Raw genomic sequence first — 18098 nt, forward strand, 5'->3', positions numbered from 1 at the left:
CCCCCCACCCATAGAATTAAAAAGAAAAAAAAACTTAGCCAGGCTTGGTGGTACAGGCCTGTAGTCCTAGCTACTCTGAGAGGCTGAAGCAGGAAGATTGCTTGAGTCCAGGAGTTTGAGGTTACACATATATATGTACATATATATGTAAATTCTCAGGAATGGCCAATGCAACAATATTGGCAATAAGAAGTGGTGATTTTATATTTAATGAAGTCAGCTATCTTAATAAGCTATGTTAAATTTTACAGACACCAAAACAAAATGTTGTGCTTTAACCATATTGAATATCCATAAATTCTGTACTCTATCAGTATGATTAAAATGTTTTGATATTCAGATTCTTCTGTTACTAAAAATATTCAATACATAATACGTAATGAACCTAGTTAAAATAAGACACAATTCAGTCACATTTAAATGCAATAGGTAACACTATTTAAAGATGTATTACTTTAAGCCTTTTTTAGTGTGGAAAAAGTCTTTGGTAAATTAAAAGTTTCTCATGCGCCCTCTGACTGCTTGAGTTTCCATTTGCTGAGAATTGGGTAGATTTTGAAGTATAGAAAACATAATACTCTGCTTCCAATATTATTGCTTAACCAACACAAAATTGTCCCACTTGTGAGTTTTAAGCAGCCATTTGGGGAGCAGAGTTTCCAGGTCTGCTTTTAATGCGTTGTCAGGTGCGTATGACATGCCTGGATGACTTGACCAAAAGTTATTCTCAACACTGTTCGATGTAATCTTGCCAGATACATCTACATAGTCATTTTGTTCTTATTCATATGAGTCTTCTTGAACAACTTAGGAAACCGCTGTATATTAATGATCATACTTCTATGTGAATTCCCTTTTAAAACAGAGTCATCCAAAGTAGAAGTAAAAAAGGAAAGAAATGGTAAGACATTAATAAAGTATTTGGTGCATTTAAAAAGGCTATTGCATATATTAGAACTTTTCTTATAGTATATAATCTCCAAAATACTGTTGCATCAGAATATTGCATAATGATGTTTTGTATTCATTTTGAAGTATAAATTACTTTCTACTCACATTTATTTATTGATATTCCTCTTCAGTTTGGGGAGTTTTCTCTTTTTTTTTCCTGTGGAATTTGCTGTCACCTTTATTTTTTATAAATTCAGGCCCACAAGTGGTTTCTACAACTTAAAAAAAAAAAAAAAGTTATAATATAAATTAGATATGCTGCCATCTAGTGGCAGTAACAATCTATGAGGTCTGAGGAATGAGTCATTTTTGACTGAGGTAGTCATTTTTGACTTAACCTCTCAATGTTGGATATGGAGAAAAACAAAATGTTGAGGTTATACTTTCTTTGTCTATATTTAAGAGGCTATACCTTCATACTCTGTATAAGAGAATTCAAAAAGGCTTTTGTTTTAAAGAAATTACGTACAACGACCTGAATTGTCAAGGGGGAGGGGATAGTTACTCAAACTGGCCATCTTCCGTTTGAGGAGGAGCACAGCAAACCTGAGATGACCTCAGAGAGGGAGCCTGACCTCATTCTTCCTCCTCCAATCTCCTGCCAGAGCTATCCATTGGCAGATACTGACAAGGAGCCAGAGGACAGAGGTTGCTTTTTCTGCAGGTGCAGGAGAGCCAGGGTGGTAAAGGAGGTGAGTGGACCTGGAGCGGGAAAAAAGGAAGCTTACCTGTCCCATCCGCCCTGTAGAAATTTCCAGTTGAGTAACAATAGTGTGCCTCCTACATTATTGCTCTCTCTTTTTCTTTTCTAAGTATCACTTATGGCTACCTTATATAAATTTATTTAGTTAGTTAGTCTCCCTCACTTGAATATAAAGCTCCATAAAGGACAAGAATTTGGTCTGTTTTGTTAGCCACAGTTTCCTAACACCCAGAAAAACGCTTGGCCTTCATAGGTGCTCAGGAAATTTTTCTTGAGGGGTGTACATTTTATTGGAAACCTTAAATACTCTTCAAACAGAACATGTCTTCAATTAAGCCTCTAAGGTATTCTACACAGAAAACCAAAGTTTTTCAGATTAGGGGCAAGGAGAGGGACAGTTTAGAGGACAAGTGCTTAGTTTGCCACAAGGACCCCTCATGATTAATGCTCCTCAGCCAGCTTATCAGCTTCCTTCTCCTTTTAGGGTTTTTTCTCCTATCTTAGCATATTCATTATATTTATTTTTACATTTTTGTTAGTGATTGCCCTAGAGTTTACTACATTCATTTACAATTATTCCAAGTCTACTTTCAGATAACACTAAGCCACTTCACCTGTAGTGTAAGTACCTTATAATAACAAAATATTCCTAAGTCTTCCCACCTATCATTCATTTACTCATTTCACTTGTGCATAAGCATATATATGTCATTCATTTCATAAATGTCATGCATTTCACTTATGCATAAGCACATATAAGTATCTATATCTATATTCAAACCCTTTGTTGATAATGTTATTATTTATTGACTTATTTTGAGATGGAATCTTGCTCTGCTGCCGAGGCTGGAGTGCAGTGGTGTGATTTTGGCCCACTGCAACTTCCGCCTCCCAGCCCCCGGGTTCAAGCGATTGTCCCACCTCAGCCTCCCATGTAGCTGGGATTACAGATGTGCACCACTACACCCTATATGTTTTATATTTTTAGTAGAGACAGGGTTTCACCATGTTGGCCAGGCTGATCTCGAACTCCTGACCTCAAGTGATCCACCCACCTTGGCCTCCCAAAGTGCTGAGATTACAGGCGTGAGCCACTGCACCAGGCCTGATAATGTTATTTTGAACAAACTGTTCTCTGTTAGCTCAATTAAGACAAAGAAACATTTTACTTGACCTTCATTTTTTTTTTTATTCTCTGATGCTCTTCCTTCCTTTATGTCATGTAAGTTTCTGACCTATATCATGTTTCTTCTCTTTGGACAACTTCTTTTAACATGCCTTGCAAGGCAGGTCTACTGGTGGCAAACTCCCTCAATTTTTGTTTGAGAAAGTCTTTATTCCTCATTCACTTTTGAAGGATAATCTTACAGGTTACAGAATTCTAGATTAGTGATTCCATTATCTCAACACTTTATTTTCCTCTGCTCACTTCCTGCTTGCATAGTTTCTGAGGAGAACTTGGGTATAATTCTTATTTTTCCGTCTCTATTAGTAATGTGTTTTCCTCTGGCTTCTTTTAGGATTGTTTTCTTTTTAAAATAATTTTTAATTTCTGTATGTCATAGTAGGCATATATACTTGGAGTACATGAGATTTTTTGATACGGGCATGCAATGCATAATAATCACATCAGAGTAGAGTATCCATCACCTCAAGCATTTATCCTTTATTTGTGTTACATATAATCCAATTATACTCTTTTAGTTATGTTAAAATATACAATTAATTTTTTTTTTACTATAGTCACCTTGTTGTGCTAGCAAATACTAGGTCTCATCTATTCTTTCTATTTTGTACTCATTAACTATCCCCACTTCCCCCCACTACCCTTCCCAGCCTCTGGTAACCATCATTATACTCTGTATCTCCATGAGTTCAATTGTTTTAATTTTTAGCTCCCACAAATAAGTGAGAACAGGCAAAGTTTGTCTTTCTTTGCCTGACTTATTTCACTTAACATAATGACCTCCAATTCCATCCATGTTGTTCCAAATGATAGGATCTCATTCTTTTTCATGGCTGAATACTACTCCATTGTGTATCCATCTGAATGGATAAATTTTCTCTATCCATTCATCTGTTGATGGACACTTAGGTTGCTTCCAAATCTTGGCTATTGTGAATAGTGCTGCAGTAAATAGGATTATTTTCTTTATCTTTGTTTTCCTGTAATTTGAAAATGATATGCCTCGGTGTAGTTTTTTGTTTGCTTTGACATTCATTTGGCTTGGTGTTCTCTGAGCTTACCAAATCTGTGGTTTGATATGTCACATTAATATGGAAAAATTCTCAATCATTATTGTTTTAAATATTTCTTCTTTTCCTTTCTCTCTTTCTTCTCTTTCTGTTCTTTTTTCCCCCTAGACTTTTAAATTTATTTTTATTTTTATTTTTGAGACAGGGTATTTATTGCCCAGGCTGGAGTGCATTGGCATGATCTTAGCTTACTCCAGCCTCTACCTCCTGCACTCAAGTGACCCTCTCACCTCAGCCTCCCAAGTAGCTGGGACTACAGGCCCATGCCACCATGCCTGGCTAATTTTGTTTATTTTTTTGTAGAGATGAGGTCTCACTATGTTGCCCAGGCTGGTTTCAGACTCTTGGGCTCAAGGAATCCTCCCGCCTTGGCTTCCCAAAGTGCTGGGATTACAGGAGTGAGCCACTGTGCCTTGGCCTGGAGTTTTCTACTGATATATCTTCAGGATTAGAGATTTCTTCCTCTGCTGTGTCTAATCTCTTTATAAGCTCATTAATGGCATTCTTCATTTCTTTTACAGTGTTTTTTATCTGTAGCATGTCATTTTGGTTCTTTCTTAGGATTTCCATCTCTCTGTTTACATTGCCCATCTGTTCTTGCAGGCTACTTTATCCATTAGAACCCTTAGCATATTAATCATAGTTTTAAATTCCCTGTCTGATCATTCCAACATCCCTGCCATGTCTGGTTCCGATGCTTGCTCTGTCTTTTTAAACTGTGTTTTTTGCTTTTTAAATATGCCTTCTAAATTTTTCTTGATAGCTGAACTTGATGTATTGGGTAAAAGAAACTATATTAAATAGGCCTTTAATAATGTGATGGTAAGGTACTGGGGGAGAAGCATTCTATCATCCTATGATTATGTCTCAGTCTCTTGGTGAGCCTGCGTCCCTGTACTTTGAACTTCACCAGTGCTTCTCAGTCCTCTCCCCCCGTCCCTTAGGCCAGGCAGGATGGTTAGAGGGGACTGGAGTTGGGCATTTCCCTTGCCTAGGTAGGTTAGGTTCTGATAAAACCCCAGCAGGTTAGGGTCTGATAAAAGCCCAATAGGTTAGGCTCTGGTAAAGTAGTTTCTCTTGAGAGCAGGTCTTGTTAAGAACAGAATGCCCTGGAGTATTTCAAAATGGTTCCTTTTCTCCCTCCCCCTGCTGGAAGTATGAGGGGATTTTTCTTCAATATTCACTGTGAGGACTTGATAAAACTCCTAGAGGTAAGACACATGAAAGCATGGGGCCCCACTATGATGGATCCTTCTAGAGTTTTTAACTCTCATACTTGTCCACACTGAGCTTCTAGCAATTGTGAATTAATGTTAAGGTTTTCTTACTCCAGTAATGATTCCTTAGGAAGTTTCTGCTTGTGAGTTTCTGCTCTACTGAGTTATGATTCTCTGAATCCATTTGTCTCTCCAATTTTGAGGGTATCAGTTTGCCCATTACCTCACTTCTCTGACAAACTTAAGGGCTGTTGATTTCTTTAGGGTTGGTTCAGCTTTTTACTTGTTGTTAGGATGAAGTGGTAACTTCTAAGCTCCTTAAATGCCGGACCAGAAACTGGAAGACTAAACAATAATTTTAAATAAATAGATTTGGGTCAGATTTTGTAGACTATTAAGGCTATAATATCAAGCTCCAACTATGAAGGCAGGTAGGAGGACACTGGAAGTTTCTGATGGGAGAGATTTAATGAAAACAGTGGTTCACTGAGGAAATATCTTTTAAACTGAGAAGCAATTAGGAGTTAGCTAGATCGGTAAGGGAGGAATTGTTTGGGAGAAGGAAGGTGTCAGAGAGCAGGAATAGTCCAGGGTAACCAGATAATTCATCATTCAAATCAGGGAGACTTGAAAGTGAAACGGCACTATTAATAATTATGCTAGTGCAACAGACATTGACCAGTACTCTCCTGGGTAACCTGGGGCGTGTGATTATGCTACACTTGGGGAGCTACAAGAAAGCCAGAATGAGGAGAACAAGGTATGCATGGTTTTATTGGGAGGTAGATGAAGAAGGTAGTTGTAGCTGGTGCTTCAAGTTAAGTTGGAGCCAGTGGATCCTGTCACTGTTCCTCATAATCAAATGGACTTGAGAAGCCATTGAACAAGGAGATGAAAAGATCAGATTTATGTTTTGAAAAACTGGGTTGGACAAGGGCAAAACAAGATGGGGATAGCAGTTGGGAGATGATTATGGCTTGGATTAGGATGGTGGTGGTGGTAGAGATGGGTTCTAGAGATTTTTAGACTTGGTGATGGGCTGGTTATGGAGAAGGAAATAAGAGGAAGGTGCCAAAGAGTCTTCCAGGTTTGTGGTCTGTACAACTGGCTGGATCATCGTAGCTCTCACTGATTTAGGAAGCAATAAAAGAGAACCAGGTTTGGAGGGAAGGATAGTCGTTCAATTTTGAATACATTAAGTTTGAGGGGATGTGTGAAGATGCTTTACGAGATGTCAAAGATATAGATCTGCAAATCAGAAGAAATCAGATCTAGAGACATAATCCTTGGAGTCATCAAGTTGTATATGGTAAGCAAAGCCACTAAGAAGAGAAAAAGGCCCAAAATTGAGCCTTAAAGTTCATTTGGATATTAGGACAATGAGAAGGTTCCAAAGGAGACTGCCAAGGTGTAACCAGTAAGGTTGAACAAAAATTGGGAGTGTGATATCACAAAAGCCAAGGGAAGAAATTATTTTAAATAGGAAGAAGTGGTCAATGGTATAAAATACTACTGAGAAATAAGTAAGATGAGAATTGAAAAATGACAGTTGGACTTTAGTGAGAATTCACTCACTATCATGAGAACAGCATAGGGGAACTGCCCTCATGATCCAATTACCTCTCTCCCTCGACATGTGGGGATTACAATTCGAGATGATTTGGGTGAGGACACAGAGCCAAACCATATCAGGTGGTAAAGGTATGAATTGCTATTATGCTTTGGGAGAATAATTTGGCAATATATATTACCAGTAATAATGATGCTGTTGATAATTATACAGTTTTACACAGCAACTCCCATTTTGGGGATTTTTTTTTTTTTTTTGAGATGGAGTCTCGCTCTATTGCCCAGGCTGGAGTGCAGTGGCATGATCTCTGCTCACTACAACTTCCACCTCCCAGGCTCAAGCGATTCTCCTGCCTCAGCCTTCCAAATAGCTAGGACTACCGGCACGCACCACCATGCCCAATTAAATTTTTTTTGTATTTTTAGTAGACCCTGGTTTCACCATGTTGGCCAGGCTGGTCTCAAACTCGTCACCTCAGGTGATCCACCCACCTCAGCTTCCCAAAGTGCTGGGATTACAGGCATGAGCCACTGCGCCCAGCCCATTTTTGGGACTCTACCCAAATAATAAATATCTATATACAATGGAAAAAAATAAAAGAAAAATGCTCATTGGATTTAGTGACATAGAGGCCTTTGTTAACATATATATATTAATTTCAAAGGATCTTATCTTCAACTAAAAAACATGAGTAAAATGGAAAATAAACAAGAAATAGTTTACCGTAAGACTATTTTACACATTGACTTAAATTTTCAAATATTTAACATTTTATTTTTTTTTCAAATATTTAATATTTTAAATGTTACTCATTTTTCTTTACTTATAAAAAAATATGGATTTTTAAATTTTTTTGTTTTTTGTTTCTAAGTATGAATTTTTAGTGGTTGGGATTTTTAATCCTGAGTTAAATAAAGGAATATAGGGTTGTCTAAATGTTTTTTTAATGCTTACTTTGGAGATTTTATATCATACAATACTAAGCTCTGTGGCTGGATATCAATAAGGCATTTAAGTTTTTTTTAGGAATGTTAGTGCTGTGATCACTGAAGTAATTGTCCATCTATTCTAGGTCCAACACCTCTACACCTTGCTGCACAGGCTTGCTCATTAGAAACAACAGTTTGTCTACTGTGTTCCAAAGCTGATTACACGCTTTCTGAAAAAAGAGGCTGGATGCCGATTCACTTTGCCGCTTTCTATGACAACATTTGCATCATTATTGCTCTCTGTAGGAAGGATCCTAGTTTGCTAGAAGCTGAGGCAACAGCTGAGTAAGTCATTAAGCATTTATATCAGGTTGAGGTTGATGTCTAGGCAATAATAAAAAAAAAAGAAGAAAGAAAATGAAATAGAATATAAATTTCTGCTTTTCATGGCTTGCCACACACACTGCCACTAAAAGGCGATAGGTGTGGGTGATCTGAAAGGTATGTAAGGCTTACTCTGCTACCCTTTCTACTCACTGTCTCCTCCTAACCACTTATCATTAGAATTTATAAAGACGAGAGCTTCTATTAACGTATGCATGTTTTCTGGAAGAATAAGGACTAATCGCTAGGGAGTTTTTCCTAACCTTGTTCCAGTAGTATGGTTCTGCATATTAACTTTTCATGTTAAATGCTTTGCTTAGTGCTCTGGAAGAAGCCTGAGACTAGGGAGGAGAGAGTTGCTCCAAACTGGATCCTACACAACCAGGAGGCAGCCCTAGGACTTCAGATCAAAGCGCATAGACTTTGGATTACAGTAGAAATATTTAGTGGTATCTGGAAAAGAAATACATTAAAAAGAATAAAATAACTTTGAAATTAAAAAATCCCAACAATCTTTTGTTTCACATTTTAGCTGCGGATCAGCATTTAGGGTAAAGATGTAACTTCTCCTGAAGGTACATTCTTGGCTAGAAATCTAAAGGCCAGGTCATTACTTTGGATCTCTGAGCCTGATTTAAGCATAGTTTCATTCAAGTTTTTCTAGGTCTTTCAGTAACCTTTCCACTATTATTCAGTGGTCTAGGGCTAGTATAATGGCTTGACAGTATGAGGGACACCAGCTTCCTCTTGTTGCTCTTAACATGTGGAAGCCACCAGAGGAAGCTGGTGTCCCTCAGATGGCAACTCCTGCTTTCACCATCATGTCTAGCCGTGAGAAGAAAGAAGAGGCCAGGTGCGGTGGCTCACACCTGTAATTCCAGCACTTTGGGAGGCCAAGGCAGGCAGATCATTTGAGGTCAGGAGTTCGAGACCAGCCTGGGCAAAACCCCGTCTCTACTAAAAATACAAAAATTAACCGGGTATCGTGGTCCATGCCTGTAATCCTAGTTACTCGAGAGGCTGAGGCGTGAGAATCACTTGAACCAGAGAGGCAGAGCCTGCAATGAGCTGAGGTCACACCACTGCACTACAGCCTGGGTGACAGGGTGAGACTCCATCTCAACAAAAAAAAAAAAAAAGGAGAAGAAGAAGAAGCTGGGAAATGTAATATTGCACTGGATAGCCAAACAAAATATCTTTACTATCTAAAAATCAGATAATGGGTTTTCGAGCAAAACTGTTAGTTTCTGCCACAATGAGGAAGCTGGGATTTGAAAATTGGACGTGAAGTAATGGGTATAATTAATTCCTGAGCCTCAGTCACATGGGCTGATGATATTTGCCTTGCTTTTTCCTTCACTTACAGAGTAGTTGTAAGGCTTAGATAGGATAGTGTATTGTAAGAACTTTGTGCATTATCATCCTCCAAACAAATTATAAGGCATGATAATTAAGTTGGGGAGGTGGGTAGGGACCCATAGTAAGGATGGCATGGCAAAGGAGGCAAATCCATTTACATGTAGAATACAGAAGATGAGAATTCCTAAGAATAGAAGGTGGTGGTGTAAGTCAGACTTCCTCCAATTGCAGCTTGAATAGTTTTACAAAAAGTAAATTTGACACTCTGTGCGTGTTTAATTGTTATATTATGTTTCTTAATTTTTAGGAATCAGTGCACTCCACTGTTACTTGCTGCCACTTCAGGAGCACTGGACACTCTTCAGTACCTGTTTTCTATCGGTGCTAACTGGAGAAAAACAGATATTAAAGGAAATAATATAATCCATTTATCAGTGTTAACCTTTCATACAGAGGTTCTCAAATATATAATAAAATTAAATATTCCTGAACTCCCAGTGTGGAAAACTTTGGTAGGTGAGTATAATCTCTTTATAAATACATGTTCTGATTATTATTCAGTTTAATTATTGATACTCTGAAAGAGAGAAAATAAAATAATACATGCATTATATTTTAAATATTTAAAAATCATGAAATAAACATTTTATTAAGACCAGAAATAAAAATACGAATAATAAAGAGCTGCATTTTTGTATGTGCAAACGTAGTTTTATTTCCAAGTTAAAATCAAAGTTCTGTGACCCAAACAGACTATATTTTACACAATTATATTTATTTTTATTTTCCAGCTTTCTCCAGAAGTTCAAACATCCTCTCCTTCATCAAAAAAAAAAAAAAAAAAAAAAAGGAAAGAGGAAATTTTAAGTGAAAAATATTCCCTCCAACTTATTCCTTGCCTCCTAATTTTAGAGACAAATTTAGCAAAATCTTTTGTTATATTTTGACGAGTGTTTTGTGAAGAATTCTGCTGGATATTTTATTTTCGTTTTTTTTTTTTTTTCCAAATTTGCATTCAGTCTAGCCAAAATAAGGGTAAGGGTCACTAGGCCAATTATATGGACATATCTAATTTTACTCCCTTTCAAGACCCTCACTAAAATTATATGGAGATTAAACATTATTAATACCACCAGCAAAAGACAAGCATTCAAGGGAAAACAAGAAAGGATACAACAGCAATAAAATATTGGAAGATGGAAACAGATAGGCAAGACTTAGGACTTAGCCAGCCAGAGAAAATCATTCCAAGCCAACAGTGGGAAAGCTGAGAACCCCTTGGACTCATACCATAAATCCTCAAAAGGCTTGAGAACTGACAGTGCCCGTTAGGAGTGCTCTCCTCAGAGCGTAACTAGGAAAGACCTAAAGATGCCAAGGCTAGACTTCTCCTTAAGAAATAGAAAGGAGAGGGACCCGGGAAACTGGGAACCTTAGCCAAGCGTAAAGCATAGGGAATTTCAAGGAAGACAGCAAGGGGAAGTTCCAGAAAGGAACTGTGCATCCAGTCTAGAGGAAAAAAATGGGAGGAATTATCAGTAGGTACAAGGAAAACTAAGCAGATGAAATACAGCAGTCTCCCCTTCTCAGCAGTTTATCTTTCTGTGGTTTTGGTTACCTGCAGTACAGTACAAAAAGATATTTTGAGAGAGAGGCATGGAGCACATTCACATAACTTCTATTATTATATATTGTTGTAATCTATTATTAGTTATTGTTAAGCTATTACTATGCCTACAGACTTTATTATAGATATGTATGTTCAGACAGTCTGGTTTGACTTAAGGTTTTTGATTTTACAATTGTGCAAAAGTCATACACATTTGGAAGATACACATAACAGTCCTTATATAACCATTTCTGTCTTTCACTTTTAGTACAGTATTCAATAAATTACATGAGTTATTAAACACTCTATTATAAAATAGGCTTTGTGTTAGATCATTTTGCCAAGCTGTAGGCTAATGTAATTATTCCAAGCACATTTAAGTTAAGCTAGGCTAAGCTATGCTGTTTGGCAGATTAGGTTTACAAATGCATTTTCAATTTACAATATTTCAACTTAACAATGGGTTTGTCAGGAAATAACCAAATCGTAAGTTGAGAAGCATCTGTCTGGGAAAAAAATTAGTATATACAGGGTTCAGTACTATCCTCCGTTTCAGGCATCCACTGGGGGTTTTGGAATGTATCCTCTGCAGATAAGGGGGGACTACTGTAAAATAAGGAAATTATTAGGCCAAGGCGGATGGATCACGAGGTCAAGAGATAGAGACCATCCTGGCCAACATGGTGAAAACCTGTCTCTACTAAAAATACAAAAATTAGCTGGGCATGGTGGCACGTGCCTGTAGTCCTAGCTTCTCGGGAGGCTGAGGCAGGAGAATCACTTGAACCTGGGAGGCAAAGGTTGCAGTGAACCGAGATCATGCCACTACAGTCCATCCTGGTGACAGAGCGAGACTTTGTCTCTAAATAAATAAATAAATAAATAAAATAAATAAGGAAATTATTACCTGTTGAAAAAAAAGAGACATGACCATAGTACATTACAGTGCTCAGCTGTGAATAATAATTGTATAGACATCATCATGTATTTAACTAAAAGCTATAAATATGGAGAAAGGGAAGTAAGAGGAAAGAGCAATGTTGAAAGAGTTAATTTCCCATTTTTCATAACACGAAGTCAATGAAGTCTAAATCAATGTAGCAAAACACAGCAGTGTATATAAATATGTAGAAATTAGATTTATAAATCATAGAAGGTTATAGGGAAGAGTCCAAACCGATTGTATATGGAGTGATGAACACAGAAAAGTGGGGAGGGTGGGGCCCAGGAACCACTAAGTTTTGTTATAGGCCATTTAATAACGTTTAACTCTGAATCATGCACATGCATTACTTTGATAAAAATAAAAAACTAAAGCCAAAAAAGAGAAATGAATTGGAGAATGAGAATGATTTTTTTCCAACAACTCATTTTAGGATGGGATAAAATATGTTTAAGATTTTCAACCCCATTCTACTGATTCAAGAGTCTGGCTCAATACCTGACGTTGGAATTTACTAGGTACTGGGAACATATCCCAGATACTGGATATGAGCCCCAAGAGATATTGGAAAGTGTTTTCAGTGTTTATTTGGGTGCATTTGTATCATTTTGTTGTCTTGTTAGGAGGAAGTGAGAGGACCATCCTGTTACTTTTACTAAACTAAATCATTGTAAAAACCTACCTTAATAGTAGGAAGCTCTGCCCCCTAACAGGAATGGCCTAAAAGCACATAAAAATTCACCAGGGCTGCTGCTTCCTACAGCCATTGTGGGGGAAGTCCTGACAATGACACAAACAGAACAAACAACAGTGAGCATCTGGTCACTGCTGTTTTGCCTTGGGCCCTGCAATAGCTCTCCCTCCTCACACTGCCCATTTCCACTATGCATAAAAGAAAAATCAGTTTATTAGAGGTCTCAGGATTAGTTCTTGGAGTAGAAGCTGAATTTTAAAAGAGGATGTCATGGAATGATATAGCCAAGCTAGATTCAGGACAGATTTGGTAATAGAGTGGCTAGCTAAAGAGATGAGGAAAAGATAGTCTGTGTGTTTTTTCCTGTGTGTATATTTGTAATATCCTCTGTCTGTAGTACAAGTTCATCCAAGATTTTATTTAAAGTATCTTTTTTATACTCGGGAGATGTATAAAGCCTCATACCTAATTTAATGGATATTAAATTTTTATTGACAATACTGTGGATTACTTTGCTATTCTTGAAAACCCACATTCAAATTTTATTTAACAATTAATTTTAGCCGAGAGAGATGTATTATTTTCCAAGGGAATTTGAAGTATGTGACCAGCCAATCTAAGTCATTCAGACCAAAGATTAAAAATTTCAGCCAGGCACAGTGGCTCATGCCTGTAATCCCAGCACTTTGGGAGGCCAAGGCAATTGGATTGCTTGAACCCAGGAGTTTGAGATCAGCCTGGGCCACATGGCAAAATGCTGTCTCTGCAAAAAAATACAAAAATTAGCCGGGTGTGGTGGTGCATACCTGTAGTCTCAGCTACTAGGGAGGCTGAGACGGTAGATTACCTGAGCCCAGGGAGATCCAGGCTGCAGTGAGCTGTGATCATGCCATTGCACTCCAGCCTGGGCAACAGACTGAGACCCCATCTCAAAAAAAGAAATTTCAGGATTTTTTCACGAATTATATAGACTATAAACCTCAAAGATCACGGGCTGATGGAATTTGTCAGTACTTCACAGGGAGCTGTGCACAGAGGGGAATTTAATGCATGCAGTTGGTGGTAATAGTGGTGACCTCAACCCTTGGTTTTACTTAGCTGGTACAAAAAACAGAATCAAGCATTTCATTGCCTCTTGTGCAAATTACAGCTGTGTTTTTCTGTTGAACACTTAACAGAAATGTTACAGTGTGAAAGCTATAAACGAAGGATGATGGCTGTCATGTCCTTGGAAGTAATTTGCTTAGCAAATGATCAATACTGGAGATGTATTTTGGATGCAGGTGATGCAAACTCTATTAATATCTTTTTCTTATGCTATTTTATGTAGAGCTATATTTTATTCATCAGTCATTTTTAAATATATTTTTAATTGTAAAGGAAAAATTTTAGTTGATTTTAAGTTTCTTTTGCTAAGATCACTTCATTTACCTGTCAACCATATATTTTATTTTCCACATGGAAGCTGCAGAGGATCAAAAAACTGTATCAATTCTATTTGTCTAAAAGCTCGAAAAATTAAAAAATAATGTTAAGTATTAATTTAAATGTTAAATTACTTTACCACACTACTTTTATCCTTACTTTCATTTAGAAATTATTCCTATTATGTAATTTGCACAATTTACTTTTGAAATTAAAAATAGCAGATTTAGTGTCAGGTCTGGTTTGTAACTACCTCTGCATTTAGAACTTAAGAAAATTGCTTAACCTCTCTTAGTTTACTTTACTCACTAATAAAATGGCTCTACTGGGGTCCGTTCCAAGATGGCCGAATAGGAACAGCTCCGGTCTGCAGCTCCCAGCATGATCGGCGCAGAAGACGGGTGATTTCTGCATTTCCAACTGAGGTACCTGGTTCATCTCCCTGGGACTGGTTGGACAGTGGGTACAGCCCATGGGTGAGCCGAAGCAGGGCAGGGCATTGCCTCACCTGGGAAGCACAAGGGGTTGGGGGATTTCCCTTTCCTTGCCAAGGGAAGCTGTGACAGACTGTACCTGAAAAAACGGGGCACTTGCACCCAAATACTGTGCTTTTCCAATGATCTTAGCAAATGGCACATCAGGAGATTATATCCCGTGCCTGGCTCGGCAGGTCCCACGCTGATGGAGCCTTGCTCACTGCTAGCGCAGCAGTCTGAGATTGACCTGCGAGGCAGCAGCCTGGCAGGGGGAGGGGCGTTCGCCACTGCTGAGGCTTGAGTAGGTAAACGAAGCGGATGGGAAGCTTGAATTGGGCAGAGCCCACTGCAGCTCACCAAGGCCTGCTGTCTCTGTAGACCCCACCTCTGGGGGCAGGGCATGGCTGAACAAAAGGCAGCAGAAACTTCTGCAGACTTAAATGTCCCTGTCTGACAGCTCTGACGAGAGCAGTGGTTCTCCCAGCATGGTGTTTGAGTTCTGAGAATGGACAGACTGCCTTCTCAAGTGGGTCCCTGACCCCCTTGTAGCCTAACTGGGAGACACCTCCCAGTAGGGGCCGACTGACACCTCATACAGGCAGGTGCCCCTCTGGGACGAAGCTTCCAAAGGAATGATCAGGCAGCAATATTTGCTGTTCTGCAATTTTTGCTGTTCTGCAGCCGCTGCTGGTGATATCCAGGCAAACAGCGTCTGGAGTGGACCTCCAGCAAACTCCGACAGACCTGCAGCTGAGGGACCTGACTGTTAGAAGGAAAACTAACAAACAGAAAGGAATAGCATCAACATCAACAAAAAGGACATCTACACCAAAACCCCATCTGTAGGTCACCAACATCAAAGACCAAAGGTAGATAAAACTATAAAGATGGGGAGAAACCAGAGCAGAAAAGCTGAAAATTCTAAAAACCAGAGCGCCTCTTCTCCTCCAAAGGATTACAGCTCCTTGCCAGCAACAGAACAAAGCTGGACAGAGAATGACTTTGATGAGTTGACAGAAGTAGGCTTCAGAAGGTCGGTAATAACAAACTTCTCTGAGCTAAAGGAGGATATTCGAACCCATCACAAGGAAGCTAAAACCCTTGAAAAAAGATTAAACGAATGGCTAACTAGAATAAACAGTGTAGAGAAGACCTTAAATGACCAGATGGAGCTGAAAACCATGGCACGAGAACTATGTGAGGCATGCAAAAGCTTCAATAGCTGATTGGATCAAGTGGAAGAAAGGGTATCAGTGATTGAAGATCAAATTAATGATATAAAGCGAGAAGAGAAGTTTAGAGAAAAAAGAGTAAGAAGAAATGAACAAAGCCTCCAAGAAATATGAGACTATGTGAAAAGACCAAATCTACATCTGATTAGTGTACCTGAAAGTGAAGGGGAGAATGGAACCAAGTTGGAAAACATTCTTCAGGATATTATCCAGGAGAACTTCCCCAATCTAGCAAGGAAGGCCAACATTCAATTCGGGAAATACAGAGAACACCACAAAGATACTCCTCAAGAAGAGCAACCCCAAGACACATAATTGTCAGATTCACCAAGGTTGAAATGAAGGAAAAAATGTTAAGGGCAGCCAGAGAGAAAGGTCAGGTTACCCACAAAGGGAAGCTTATCAGACTAACAGTGGATCTCTCGGTAGAAAATCTACAAGCCAGAAGAGAGTGGGGGCCAATATTCAGCATTCTTAAAGAAAAGAATTTTCAACCCAGAATTTCATATCCAGCCAAACTAAGCTTCATAAGTGAAGGAGAAATAAAATCCTTTACAGACAAGCAAATGCTGAGAGATTTTGTCACCACCAGGCCTGCCTTACAAGAGCTCCTGAAGAAAGCATTAAACATGGAAAAGAACAACCAGTACCAGCCACTGCAAAAACATGCTGAATTGTAAAGACCATCGATGCTAGGAAGAAACTGCATCAATTAATGGGCAAAATAACTAGCTAACATCATATGACAGGATAAAATTCACACATAACAATATTAACTTTAAATGTAAATGGGCTAAATGCCCCAATTAAAAGATACAGACTGGCAAATTGGATAGAGTCAAGACCCATCAGTGTGCTGTATTCAGGAGACCCATCTCATGTGCAGAGACACACATAGGCTCAAAATAAAGGGATGGAGGAAGATCTACGAAGCAAATAGAAAGCAAAAAAATAGCAGGGGTTGCCATCCTAGTCTCTGATAAAACAGACTTTCAACTAACAAATATTTAAAAGGAGACAAAGAAGGGCATTATATAATGGTAAAGGGATCAATGCAACAAGAAGAACTAACTCTCCTAAATATATATGCACCCAATACAGGAGCACCCAGATTCATAAAGCAAGTTCTTAGAGACTTACAGAGACTTAGACTCCCACACAATAATAGTGGGAGACTTTAACACCCCACTGTCAATATTAGATAGATCAACAAGACAGAAAATTAACAAGGATATTCAGGACTTGAACTCAGCTCTGGACCAAACCGACCTAATAGACATCCACGGAACTCTCCACCCCAAATCAACAGAATATACATTCTTCTCAGCACCACATCACACTTACTCCAAAACTGACCACATAGTTGGAAGTAAAGCACTCCTCAGCAAATGTAAAAGAACAGAAATCACAACAAACTGTCTCTCAGACCACAGTGCAATCAAAATAGAACTCAGGATTAAGAAACTCACTCAAAACCACACAACTACATGGAAACTGAACAACCTGCTCCTGAATGACTACTGGGTAAATAACAAAATGAAGGCAGAAATAAAGATGTTCTTTGAAACCAATGAGAACAAAGACACAATGTACCAGAATCTCTGGGACACATTTAAAGCACTGCGTAGAGGGAAATTTATAGCACTAAATGCCCACAAGACAAAGCAGGAATTGGCCAGGCGTGGTGGCTCATGCCTGTAATCCCAGCACTTTGGGAGGCTGAGGCGGGTGGATCACGAGGTCAGGAGATGGAGACAATCCTGGCTAACACAGTGAAACCCTGTCTTTACTAAAAATACAAAAAATTAGCCAGGTGTGGTGGTGGGTGCCTGTAGTCCCAGCTACTTGGGAGGCTGAGACAGGACAATGGCATGAACCCTGGAGGTGGAGCTTGCAGTGAGCCAAAATTGTGCCACTGCACTCACTCCAGCCTGGGTGACAGAGCGAGACTCCATCTCACAAAAAAAAAAAAAAAAAAAAAAAAGAGAGAAAGCAGGAAAGATCTAAAATCGACACCCTAACATCACAATTAAAAGAACTAGAGAAGCAAGAGTAAACACATTCAAAAGCTAACAGAAGGCAAGAAATAACTAAGATCAGAGCAGAACTGAAGGAGATAGAGACACAAAAAACCCTTCAAAAAATCAATGAATCCAGGAGCTGGTTTGTTGAAAAGATCAACAAAACTGATAAACCGCTAGCCAGACTAATAAAGAAGAAAAGAGAGAAGAATCACATAGACGCAATAAAAAATGATAAAGGGGATATCACTACCAACCCCACAGAAATACAGACTACCATCAGAGAATACTATAAACACCCCTACACAAATAAACCAGAAAATCTAGAA

The 18098-nt window shown here is 38.7% G+C and overlaps 1 protein-coding gene across 4 annotated transcripts in view; it reads left to right on the plus strand.

Moving 5' to 3' along the window:
- ANKAR (ankyrin and armadillo repeat containing) overlaps positions 1-18098 on the plus strand; it is a 72860-nt gene that overhangs the window by 22842 nt on the left and 31920 nt on the right. For 3 of the 4 annotated variants that reach the window (XM_063712625.1, XM_024243728.2, XM_054548976.1), the window contains exons 8-10: positions 7770-7971; positions 9677-9885; positions 13794-13898. In XM_063712625.1, coding sequence (XP_063568695.1) covers positions 7770-7971; positions 9677-9885; positions 13794-13898 — 516 coding nt within the window. The remainder of the gene's footprint in view (positions 1-7769; positions 7972-9676; positions 9886-13793; positions 13899-18098) is intronic. The other variant, XM_054548975.1, reaches the window with a different exon arrangement.

The sequence above is a fragment of the Pongo abelii genome, chromosome 11, assembly GCF_028885655.2.
Source record: "Pongo abelii isolate AG06213 chromosome 11, NHGRI_mPonAbe1-v2.0_pri, whole genome shotgun sequence".
In the NCBI taxonomy this organism is placed as follows: Eukaryota; Metazoa; Chordata; class Mammalia; order Primates; family Hominidae; genus Pongo; species Pongo abelii.